The sequence below is a fragment of the Dipodomys spectabilis genome, unplaced genomic scaffold (assembly GCF_019054845.1).
Source record: "Dipodomys spectabilis isolate Male_0828 unplaced genomic scaffold, ASM1905484v1 ptg000006l, whole genome shotgun sequence".
NCBI lineage: Eukaryota > Metazoa > Chordata > Mammalia > Rodentia > Heteromyidae > Dipodomys > Dipodomys spectabilis.
In genome coordinates this window covers 12194777-12208116 of record NW_024870683.1, presented here as the reverse complement: position 1 = coordinate 12208116, position 13340 = coordinate 12194777, and the positions used below count along the sequence as shown (strand labels likewise).

At 41.3% G+C, this 13340-nt stretch overlaps 1 protein-coding gene across 4 annotated transcripts in view; it reads right to left on the bottom strand.

Moving 5' to 3' along the window:
* Invs (inversin) overlaps window positions 1–13340 on the bottom strand; it is a 104140-nt gene that overhangs the window by 10976 nt on the left and 79824 nt on the right. For all 4 annotated transcript variants that reach the window (XM_042695286.1, XM_042695289.1, XM_042695287.1 and 1 more), the window contains 3 exons: window positions 12274–12380; window positions 6900–7112; window positions 547–785 (listed from right to left, as the gene is read on the bottom strand). In XM_042695286.1, coding sequence (XP_042551220.1) covers window positions 547–785; window positions 6900–7112; window positions 12274–12380 — 559 coding nt within the window. The remainder of the gene's footprint in view (window positions 1–546; window positions 786–6899; window positions 7113–12273; window positions 12381–13340) is intronic.

Genomic DNA, 13340 nt, shown 5'->3' with positions numbered 1-13340 from the left:
AGGCCTTGCATGCAGGTAGAAACTAGTGCAAAGACTATTGAAGCATAGGCCAACAGAAAAAAAAAACAACAAAAAACATCACCTGGACTCTACTGGCTCCTATAATCCTAGCTATTCAGGAGGCTGAGATCTGAGGATTGTGGTTCAAAGTCAGCTGGACAGGAATTTCTTTGAGTCTATAAACTCCAATTAACCACCAAAAAGCTGGAAGTATAGCTGTGGCTCACGTGGTAGGGTGCTAACTAGCCTTGAACAAAAAGTCTCAAGGATAGTGTCCAGGCCCTGAGTTGAAGCCTCGGGAATGACATAAACAAAACATAGTTCAGTCAAGATGGGCTCCTAAGCAGTGTTCTAAGTAACCCACAGGAAGGCAAGAAAAGAAGAATGGAGGACTTGACATCTAGAGGACTGAAAACCAGAGGAAAGAAATAGCAGAGCAAATCATAAAAATGGCAGATGTAAGCCCTAACATAATTGCTTTAAATGTAAATAATCAAATTGCACCAACCAGAAGAGCGTAGTCAAGACTTTGATCAGAACACCTACCATTTGTCTTTCTGGAGTCTGTTTTCTGAAGATCTAAGGGAACATGTTGGTCCTTTGGAGGTGATCTAGCTGGAGACTCACTGCCGTCTCTTGGCGTCAGGCCCTGGGACATGGGTCTAGATGGAGGCTGCTTGCTGGGGCTAGGTAGACAGGGAAGGGCTTGGGGTATGTGAGAATCTGGGCTCAGCCATTCTTTCTGCTGTTCTGCCTCCTTTCGCTTGTTTTCTTCCTCCCGTTTTCTGTTAACAAAGTCAAAGGAAGAAGAAAAAAATGATCACCACCTACTCAAGTGTACTTGACATTTTAAGAGGGGCTAACATTATCAGAAGAGATGTTGAAATTCACATTTTAGCTGGGCGCCAATGGCTCACACCTGTAATCATGCAGAGGCTTAGTTTTGAGGATCACGGTTCAAAGCCAGCCCGGGCAGGAAAGTCCGTGAGACTCTTTATCTCCAATAAACCACCAGAAGACCAGAAGTGGCTGAAGTGGTAGAGCGTTAGCCCTGAGCTGAAGAGCTGAGGGACAGTGCCCAGGCCCAGAGTTCAAGCCCCACGACAGACCCCCCCCACAAAAACTCCACACTTTCCAGAAATATTTTCTCCAGATCCAATAAAAAACCCTTCTCCCTTTACATCAGTCCCTATAGCTTAAAGGGTGATGGGGCCAAAGAGAAAAACAAAACAAAACACTTTACAGCTCATCCTTTGCCCTTTGGAGACACAGATGACAGGCAGCAGGCTACTTTACTGTATGAGACGAGATACTGCCAAGTGTGTGTATGTGTGTGTGTGAGGGGGGGTGGAGGGAGTGCCATACACATATGTAGAATACCTAGAACTACCTGAAAACCTTTCTTCCCCCTTAGAAAGCATAATAGGATGCAGCTGGGCATAACAGCTTCTCCACTTACTGGAAAAAGTCCACTGCAAGCCTTACTGGTTATATAAAGAATTACATGTGGACTACCTGAGGTTCTAATGTTTTTGACTCTACTTGTGTGATACCCAAGGGTCATGCCATCAGTGCCCGGGCCCCAGGTGGATGGTGTTCAGTATGATGCAATGGGGAGAAGGCTTCTTTTGAGAAGGTGGAAGCACCAGGTGGCTGAAGTGCTAAATGACCTAGCAGTTGGCTCCAGGCAGGCAGAGGGAGCACTGAGAGGGAATGCCGCTTCTCATACAGCACAAAGAGAAGAGAACAGAGCCGCTTTAGGAGTATGGTACTGGCCCTTTAGACACACGTGGGCAGCTGCCTGAGTTAGCATCTACGTGGACCTCTGTCATTAAGAGGGACTCTAAGGCAATACATTAGATTTTGTTATCTGAACAATCATTTCTTTCTGTTAGAGAACCAAACAGCTGAGATGAATGCTGGTGGTTCACACCTGTAATCACAGCTACTCAGGAGGCTGAGATCTTAGGATCATGGTTTGAAGCAGCTTGGGCAGGAAAGTCTGTGAGACCCTTATCTCTAATTAACCACCAGTAAAATGGAAGTGGAGCTGTGGCTCAAAGTGGTAGTGAGCTAGCTTTGAGCAAAAGAACCCCTGAGTTCAAGCCCCAAGACCATTAAACAACCACCACCAAAGCCAAACAGCACTCCTCTTTAATTCTAAGAGGACACCAGGCAGTCATTCCTTGGGCAAACTTTGTCACTGGAGACTCTCCTGGGCCTTCAGTAAAGACATCCATATGACAAGTAGGAGACGCAGGCATCTAGGTGATGAGGATAGCCAGAAAGTGATGAAGATCCCTTCTAGAGACTTCTTTGGAAGAGGCAAATTTTCATTTTGGTAGAACAAAATAAATAGAAGTAGAAACAATTCAATCACCAAGGACATATAATTCAGCCTGAGTTCACAGATATACTCAAAAGCTTTTAGAAAATTGATAATTTTTTTCATTAAAATTTCCAGGTGGCATTTTCCACTAGTGCCCAAGTGACACAGATGTGGCTGTATTGAATATCAGAGCTCTTCCCAGTATGCCTTGAATCCAGCAGGGGTAAGACTTGTCAGCAGCTTGGGTCTAAAATGTTAAGAAAATTATAGTACAAGGACACACCTCTTTGCTCTTTCTTGTCATAAGCCTGTCATGACCAATATGCAGGGAGCTGGGAAACAGCACACCAATATGTAAGCGCCAGCATACAGTGTGAGCATATGTGAATGGGTCTGTTGCCTTGAGTAGGGCAGACAAGCTACCGTGGTGCACTTACAGAGATTCACAGTGTGAAGATGGAAAAAGACTAAAACAACAAATACAGAGATCCCTCACACATCATGGGAGTTACATTCTAGGTGAAATCCGCAAAATAGCAGTGTTAGAGAGTTGTACCTCACTATATTGTGGTCGACTTTACTGGTACTTCACAGATTTTCACCTATAGCGGGGGTCTCTGGAATGTAACTCTTGAGATAGGTGAGGGATCACGTTTACACTTAAAAAACAAAACACAACCCCATGATACAGCAAAGCCACAATAAGTGAACTAAGATCCGAAGCTTCTGTCTGAAAGATGGGGAACTAAGGCCTAGAGTGATAAATGGCTTCTGTAAGATTTTAGACCCACTAAAGGGAAGTTACTGAATGTTTATCAGTTGAACTAGTGAGACACAAAGGCATATAAGACCCAAACCCTGCTCTCAAGGAACTCACAAGTAGAAAAATCAGATCCACACACTCCTGCAGATAGAGATCTAGATGTGATCAATACTAAACTAGAGATACCTACTAATTAAACACAGAAAAAGACTCCTTGTGAAGAATGTCAGAATGTGAGGGGGGAGGTAAGATGTTATTCCAGGCAGAGAAAGAACCAGAGCAAAGACCTGCAATGTACCTCTCACTGAATCTTTATCTTAGAAGAGATTTTAGAGACCACTTCATGTACTTTTAGTAATTCCTTAGATAATATCCGGTAGAGATGACAATTCAACCCGTTAGAACCTCAAGTGAGAGAAAGCTCATGAGACAGAAAAGGTTGAGCTGTAACCTTTTCACTGTTGCATGGTATCTGTGGAGTCTGTCAGATTTTATCTCTTCATTGTCTTTGAGAAACAAGCAGAATAATACCAGGTCTCTAATTTCTCAAGGGAATAAGAAAATGTAGTGTGTCTTAGAACCTTTAACTTATAGACTGTTAGAACTCAAAGGACCTTAGAGATCATTTAGTTCGTTTTTTAAAAAATCTTGTTGTGACTTAAGGGTCTCCTTTGAGAATGAGATAAAAATATCTATCCCCTCGTTTTCCTCAAAAAAGAATATATGCTTCTGACATATGAAGTACTACAGAGTCTCAGAGCATTCATGGAGCACTCGAGCATCTCAGATTAAGGAATGTTCTTGTCATATTATTCGTGGGAAATGGAAGCTCTGAGAAGGGCATGGCATGAAGGAGAGCTGTGGAAATGAATTCCTCAGGGGTCAGAAATGTAAGTGAACCCTAAAGAGAGATGTTGACAAACTGGAGAAGTTCAGGGGGGCAGGCCGTAGGACCAATCACAAGGCCAAAAGGGTTTCTGCAGTAGGGGTGGGAATGTCTTCTAAAAGATGGTTTCTGGAATAGGACTTAGATGGTTCTCTTTGACTTCAAGGAATAGCTTTGAGACAAGAACTTTGGTCATAGCAAATCTCTTAAACCTTTTACATGTGCTGTCCTAAGGGGCAAGACTTCCTTATCTTTTGATATTTGAGGACACAGAACAACTTACAGAAGAGACCTAAGTACCACAAAAGTTCCAGCTAAGTGACCAAACTGGACCTTATTATGTAACTCAATCTCATATTGGTTGGAAAGAAGCCGAGGCATTGTAAGTTAGGATGACTGAGATACCATGGGTGTGGTAAGGTGTGGGTAGAAGAGAGAACTGAAATTTGGAATATAAACAGAAGCAGAATGCTGGAGGTACTTACATAGCATCATAGCTGGAGGTCAATAATGACAGCTCAGCTAGGTGCTAGAGTCTCACACCTGTAATCCTAGCTACTCAGGAGGCTGAGATCTGAGAAGCATGCTTCAAAGCCAGCCCTGACAGAAAAAGTCCATGAGATTATCTCCAATTAACCACCAGAAAACAGAAGTGGAGCTGTGGCTCAAAGTAGCAAAGCACGTCTTGAGCTTGACCAAAAAGAGCTCAGGGACCGGTGCCTAGGTCCTGAATTCAAGCTTACCCCCTTCTCCCCGCTAAAAAAGAAGGATGGATTGTAGAGTCGTGTGATTGAAAGCCCAAGAACAAAACATTTCAAAGGAGGAATAAGCAGAATCAAGGATATCAGCACTAACAAGGAATAAAGAGGTCAGGCGGGAGGCAGACTTGTAGCTTCCCACGGTGACTTTGAAGGGATAGGGATGACAGAGCACGCAAACAGGACTGTCAACGATTTCAAGTGTTGGCGAGTGACGAGTATGGCAAAGTGGGCAACTCTTGAGTACAGTGAGTGGGTACCTGAAGCTATGGGGTTCAGTTCCTGGAGTTTCAGAGAGTCAGGATGTGAGATTAGGTGATAAACGAATTAAACAATTGGTCTTGGTGGGGGGGCGGTCTCTTTCTGCATTACCCAGGCTGTTCTTGAACACCTGAGATAAAATGATCCTCCTGAGCCATTGGGATTACAGGTATGCACTGCCACACTCTGCTTTAATAACATAAAATTCATTTCCTGTGGAAAATAGTATATCACAAGCAGAAGTCTAAATAACCTGTAAGGCTGACTTCAATGTGGAAACACTATAATTAAAAAAAAAAAAATATATATATATAGGGGAAGAAAAATCAAGGAGTTAGAGATCTGAGAATACAGAGTGAAGACCCAGGAAAAAGGAAGCTTCAGGGAAGAAGAGTGATCAGCATAAACATGGTCTTATTATAGTGAGCATTCCCCCCTGTGCTTTGGCAGGTAAATTACAGTAATGTTCATTTTGGCAACGACACAGGTGGTGTAGACTGTGTTATAAAGTGCCTTTAAATGGATTATAGGTATTTCTTAAGTAGTACTTTCTGAAATACCTGCCTTAGAAAATATGTCCACAATTTTCTCTCTCCTGATTTCTCTATCACTTCCCTTCAAATTTAGTAAGTTGCTTCCTTTAAGGAAAGCAAGTTCTGTTCTCCTCACGTGATTGAATGGAAAAATACGTGGCTATAAGGCAAGAAGCCTGGCTTGGGCCACCTTCATCGAAGATGCAGCAGCAGCATCTTGATGATGATTTTTCAAAGACAAATTAAATATTGACTCAGCTCTTTCAGAAATTCCTTTTGAGAAATGAAATGAAATTAGGTCAATTTCTCCTCAATTTAAAATTTTCACTTGGGGAAGAATTGGCTGGGTAAGGAGGAAAATGGTGGTAAGGGAGAAAAAAATACCTTTGTTTTTGTTAACTATTTCCTTCTTAAGCTCTAACCAAGGGCTTTGTACATATAGTAAGAAGTCAATATTTCCTTCCTCCCTCCCTTCTTTTTTCTTCCTTCCTTCCTTTTTTCTTTCTTTCTTTTTCTTGGGTCTTGTGATCACTAGGCCTACTCATTCATGACTGGTGTGCTACCATTTGAACCACACCTCCAGCCTGAATATTTCTTGAATAAAGTACTTTATTGTTGACCTTCTATATAGTATAAGTTCTTTATTCTCAAATTCAACTAACTATGAATAGGAGATATTCAGAAAAAAACCTTTCATCTGTACTCAACATGTACAGATAGTTTTTAGGTTATCATTCCCCAAACAATGCAGAGTAACAACTATTTACATATCATTCACATTGTACTAGGTTTCACAATTAAATCTATAGGTGATTAAAATCAATGGTTATAGGTGTAGGCTGTATGCAGATCCCCGGCCATTTTATACAAGAGTTTTGGATCTTGTTATCTGCAGGAATGCTGAACTTAATCCCCTGAACACCCAGAGAAGCAACTGTACTTAATACAGATTTATTAAGGAATAAGTGGAGAAGAGACATTTATACATCTGGCTGCTTTAATCAAATCAAAAGGAGACTTAAATTCATTTAATAAAAGTAGGGTAGATGTCAACATTAATTTCCTTCAAAAAGGCCAGAAGGGCGAAGAGAGGAATTATCTCTTCACAGCACTCTAAGCCGCAATCCCACCCTAGCTTGTGAGGGACTAAGCTTGGGAAATACCCTTCCCCTCCCTGCCCCCAGAGGTGGGGTCATGCTTCACTGCAGCCCAGTGCTCTGCAGACAGTGGTAGGTGGATGGGGAAGGCGGATGGGCATAGGATCAAAAGGAAATTACATTCTTGTCTGACTCTCTCCTGGCCATGCCCCCGTCCGCCTCCCTGCACCTAACTGAGCTTTAAGAACACAATGTCCATAGCTCACACTTACTTGGCGGCAGCATCTTTCCTCAGCTGCTCATGCTTCATGAGGAGGTTCTTCCGGTCTCGGAAAGCCTTTCGGACTTTGTACCCTTTGTAGACAGCTTGGATTTTGAAGGCAGCAATGTCTTGTATGGCTGCGATGGACAGGGCCCCGTGTTCCAACATGAACTGGATCACTTCATGGCGTTCACCGAGCAAAGCATAGTCAAGGGGTGTGTACCTGAGGCATAAGGCAGGCTTTGAACATCAGAATATAATTTAAGGTGCAGTCAAGCTGGCGATGCTATCATAAGGCAGAAAGAAACCTCATTCCATGATGTGAACTGTTCTCCAGGCAGAGCCTGCCCCATCGTCCCTCTGAGGAGTACAAAACAAGGCTGAATGCAACTGGGAAGGTGCTTTAGGCTGTCAGCCTAGTGAACTCCTGGGTTTGGAGGCTGACTTACAAATGAGAGGAAAGGGTCTCCCGGGGCACATGATCACTTTCTTTTCCCGCACGCCAAGTAATTCCCCACTCATATATGAAAATGAATTGAAAACTCTGTGACTGATACATTTGAGTCCACGACTGCTTGTAACTAGTTAAAAAAACAAACTCCTGATTATATGGTTCTTTCAATCACTAAAAAATAATGGATTATTAAACAAATAGGGTTAGTAGGGCCCTCTAGAAAGAAATGCTTTTTCTTTTTTACACTGCTAAGGTTTGATCTTAGGACTTCACCACTTGCTAGACTAATACTCTACCATCTGAAATCAACCCCAGCCTTGCTTTTTGTTATCTGCTATAGAAATAAAGTCTAGTAAACTTTTCTGCCTACGTTGGCCTTGAACTACAGTCCTTCCAGATCTCAGCCTCCTAGGATTATAATAATGAACCACTAGGCTGGCTAAACACACATACACTCTTTTATACACACACACACACACACACACACACACACAAATTCTTTCATTTTAGCTCAAAATAAATTCTGAATGATCTACATATTCAAAAAGAAATCCATAAAGTACTAGAAAACAATCCTGGAAAATTTTAAAATATTGAAGTGAAAAGTCTTTTCTAAAAAAAAGATATAAAACTTAAAGGTATAAAACTGAGAAATCACACAAGAGTGATCCATATGTCTACATAAAGATGACCAAGTTTGTAGGTTAAAACCCACTAAGATCTCTTTATTTTTTATTTTTATTTATTTATTTATTTTTGGGTCCGGTCGTGGGGCCTGAACTCTGGGCCTGGGCGCTGTCCCTCAGCTCTTCAGCTCAAGGCTAGCGCTCTACCACTTGAGCCACAGCGCCACTCCGGCTTTTTTCTTTTTGCTTATGTGGTGCTGAGGAATCGAACCCAGGGCCTCAGGCATGCAAGGCAAGCGCTCTACCACTGAGCCATCTTCCCAGCCCATAAGCTCTCTTTATTTTTTAAAGGAAAATGAGTATTTTCTAAAATGGTACATTTTTAAGAATTCCAGCAGTGAATGGAAACATATTGAAATTTAAATTAAAAAAAAAAAAACACCCCAATGATGGTAATGAAGTCTATGAAGACTGTCACTTCTTAAACAACTTAGCTGATGCTTCTAAGCTTAAGCTTGGCTTGTCTTCTAAACAAACTAATATGGAGGAAAGGAAATGAAGACTAGGAGCATTGCATTATGCTGGAAACAAAGGGAACCATGAGCAAATGTCGGTTAGTGTTATGATCACCTTGCAGCAGCTGGTGATGCCATGGCTGCCCATCATAAACATTTCCACAGGGCCCAAGCTAGGATTTACGATCACCTAACGGCTGTCCTGGAGGCCGAGTCCTCTCTGGGTGACTGTAGCTCACAACACCATCACAAGTACTAGGGTAGTTTCCACTTGTACACACAATAGTGTGCACAAGAGTGCACAATTAGGCTCAGAAAGCTATCATGTATAGTCACAGTAAGATAAGAGAGGAAGAGGTTTTCAGAATATAGGTGGTTTGGTCACCTCCGTAAGGAAACACACATACATATGTTGTTTGTACAGTGTTCTATGTTGTTTGTGCCTAGATGCAGAGCTTCTGTACCTGTACTAAAGCCTTCCACACTGGAACTGAGCAATGGTCTTTTTAAGACACCTTGATTTGCCAATATTGTTCAGGGACCAGAAGGCCATATAGAGATACCTAGAAAAACTCTCAAACATTATGCGGAAATGGAGTTGGGCAATCCTTCTTTAACAGTTCTATCAATTGTTGAATATAAGTTTCTCATAGACTAGAACTGCTTCTAAAACCAGAATGGAAACAGCATATGGATTTAGTAACCTTGGTATATTTAAAAAATAATTATCAGGATCTAATATTCTTCAAATAGTATATAATAGGATTACCCAAATCTGGTTTAAAAAATATAAGGTCCAAGCGACACTTACAAATATAACAAAAGGAAATAACATACAACATACTATATCCTAAACAGGCATGGTGGCACACACCTGTAATCCCAGCACTTGGGGAGAGAGGCAGGAAGATTGGAAGGCCCACATGAGTTACAGAGCAACACTGTCTCAAAAACAAAAACAAAAATACAAGCAAAACAAGCTGGGCTGGGAATCAGGGGGCTGGTGTACCTTGGGCCTTCTATTAACTTCTCTGAGCTTGGCTCCTCATCTGCGAAAGGGAGAGAAGAGGAGGAAATCGATCTTTGAGGTTGCTTCTGGATCAAAACTACATCGTAAATATATTGGTTATGAGAAAATTATATTTTTATTATGAGTAATTTCAAGTATAAAACTTGAGAGAAGAGCATAATTTTCTTTATATTCAATATCCAAATTTAATAATCAGATTTTTCTATATTTGCTTTTTCCGAGCTTTTTTACTTTTTTCTCAAAGCAGACATTGAACCTCCTATTATTCCATGCCTATGCATTTTAATATTCATCTACAAACAATACAGCGTAATGGTAATTATACTAACAAAATTAGCAGAATTTCCTTCATAAAATGTAATGCTGCTCTATAATGAAATACCTCCGATTTTCTCACTGGTGGCTTATTCAAATTAGGATTCTCAATCAATCTTTTACTCAGACACAACCTAAATCTCTAACAAGGTTTTAAGATTGAAGTCTATCATCATGTTTAAGGTACTGGCCACACAGTCATTGTTACTACTCAGATTTCTTCATCGCAAACCAATTTAGAAACATTAGAGTTCTGCAAATATTCCCATCGATGTTCGAGTGTGGCTGTCAGATAGTTATCGACTGAAAGCCAGCAGAAGCTGGCAAAAATTACGTCTCTACAGGGTATATCAACTGGTTAGTGGCAGTGCATGAGAAGTAAAAATTAGCACCACATTGATGGTAACCAGCCAAGAAACAATGTAGATAAAGACAAAGGGTGAGATTCAATTGGACTTGCCATGTGGGGATGGGCTGATGGGATCAGGAGAATGCCTAAACCTGAATGTCAATAAACATAAAAGGCAGTTGCCAACGTATGACATCGCACCCCCCGGCGCATTGCTGATGAAACATTAAAAGAGACTGTGGGATGACCACTGTCTCTTTTCATCTAGAGACTGGCAAGTACCGTGGGGAGGATTTTTCCTTGAGTCTTTTGGTCTATAATTAATATATGTTTATTCAAGAAGGAAGGAAGCACCTTAATTCATGCAGTTACTGAGGTCTGAAATTGAAGCCTCAGTATATAAATGGGAAATGAATTAAAACAAAACACATTCTTTTCATGGTTTCTTAAAAAATAGCCACTAAATATTGTTTGTTATATAGTATAAGTTCTTTACAAACCATAGTAATTCTTAGGATTGTTAATGTTTGGTATTCTATTATATTTTTGCTGTTATTATTGTTTGCTGGTCCTGGGGCTTGAACTCAGGGTCTGGGTGCTGAGTTTTTGTTTTGTTTTTTGCTCAAGACTAGTGCTATTCCTCTTGAGCCACAGCGCCACTTTTTGGGTGCTAAATTGGAGATGAGTCTCATGGGCTTTCCTGTCTGGGTTGGTTTGAACTGTGATCCTCAGATCTCAAGACTCCTGAGTAGAATTACTGCTGTGAGCCATAGGTGGCGAGCCTATTATTATTATTTTGGTCAGTCATGGGGCCTGAACTCTGGGCCTGGGCGCTGTCCCTCAGCTCTTCAGCTCAAGGCTAGTGCTCTACCACTTGAGCCACAGTGCCACTTCTGGTTTTCTGAGTGGTTTATTGGAGATAAGAGTTTCATGGACTTTTGTGTCCGGGCTGGCTTTGAACCGCGATCCTCAGATTACTTAGCCTTTTGAGTAGCTAGGTTTACAGTTGTGATCCACTGGCGCCTAGCTATATTTTATTATTTTTAAGCGCTTCATAAGGAGACATTTGTTCTCTTACTGATGAGGAAGAATTCTGAGAAGCAGCACGAGGTTGGTTCTGAAAGGAGGAACATGTTTCCACTGAGCTTAACTGGCCTAGAGAAGCTCCTCTTTCTCTATATGTTCCCACCCGAAAGAACAATGTAATGTGGCTCAGAGGAGGAGGTGGGTCAAGTCAGGGCCATTCAGTGAACATAGCCACGAACAGTAAAGACTAATTCACAGACCTGGACTAGAGGGATGCTAGATATGGAAGTCTAGTCACAAAAACAGTTGTTAACTACCAGTTATTAGAATCTTCCTAGCTCCAAGACAAACAAGAATTTCTGCTGCTTAAGATTTCATATTGTATCGTTGGGTAATAGGCCCAGCATAACTATGTGAACCTGGTTGTTATTCAAGGAAGCTATATTTATACATTAAATGCTGAACTCTCAGCATCTCTGTTTATGTGTTAGTGGGGGCACTTTTGTACCCACTAACTGATAATTCCCTCTCTATAAAGAGAAATCTCTTGAATACAGAACAGAGAATACATTCCTCTGGCCTAGCTGAACTATCCATAAGCCAGAGGCCTGTTTTCTCATGCAAAGTATGGACTTGCCCTAGGTAGGATCTAAAGTTCTCAATAGCTATCAGACCCAAATCAGCACTGCATGGAACTTTTTTGCTCTTTCTTTGGATCAAGATTTCTTAGTGTAGGGTCTGGGAAGGTGGTTCAGTGGTAGAGTGCTTGCCTTTCATGCATAAGACCCTGGGTTCAATTCCTCAGTACCACATAAAGAGAAAAGCCAGAAGTGATGCTGTCACTCAAGTGTTAGAGTGCAGGCCTTGAGCTGAAGAGTTGAGGACAGCACCTAGGCCCAGAGTTCAAGAGCCATGACTGACCCAAAAACAAACAAGAAAAAGATTTCTTACTGTAGTATTTCCTTTTGAGTATACTTATTTTTGAACCAGTATCTAAATTGAAGATTAAATATGTGGCAGAAAGAATGGGAGAAATACAGCAGCACACTCATTTATATCAACAGCTTACCTCTCTTCGTTGTTTTCCATCTGATTAGGGAAAGCAGCATAATGGAGCAATAGTTTGATGGCATCAAGGTATCCATTGTTACAGGACCAGTGCAATGCTGTTCTTCCCTTTATTGAATGTGAAAAAAAAATCAAACAAGTGTACCTGAATGAATTTTTCAAGTTTGGTTCTTTATGTTAACTCAAGAATATAATTATTCCCCAGCCGGGCGCTGGTGGCCCACGCCTGTAATCCTAGCTACTCAGGAGGCTGAGATCTGAGGATCGCGGTTCAAAGCCAGCCCGGGCAGGAGAGACCGTGGGACTCCTATCTCCAATAAACCACCAGAAAACCAGAAGTGGCGCTGTAGCTCAAGTGGTAGAGCACTCGCCTTGAGCTGAAGAGCTGAGGGACAGCGCCCAGGCCCAGAGTTCAGGCCCCACGACCGACAAAAAAAAAAAAAAAAGAATATAATTATTCCCCAAATTGCTTAATTATAAAAAAGGAGGTACCATTAAGTAGATAATGAAAATACAAATGGTATCTGAACCAAGATTATAATTAACACAATGGCGACATGACACCAGACGTGACACCTGAGAAGCAATCAATACTGCTTGCGTAATATTCCACTAATGTGAAATCTGTATCAAATTAGGAGGAAGCAATACAAATCATGAGAGGGAAAGAGAAGCAAGAAGGTGATTGTCAGAGAGATACAGTCTCAACTATGGCATTGAAGATAGAGCAATGTGGTCAGTCATGACCCAAGAAATGTGGGCGGCCTGTAGAAACTGGAAAAGTGAAGGAAATGGATTCTCTTGCAGTGCTTTCAATGTTTCCCTGTGGACACCTGTATGTTTTAGCCCAGAGAGATTAATTTTATGCTTCTGACATCCAGAACAGTAGGATAATAAATCTGTATTGTAAGTTTGTGATAATTTATCAAAGCAGCAATAGGAAACTAATCAATTAAAAACAACAAAATGTCCAACTGTCCAAAAATTAAGCATACTTCCGAATAATTTTTTTTTGGTCGATCCTAGGGCCTGAATTCTGTATCTGGGCATTGTCTCTCAGCATTTCAA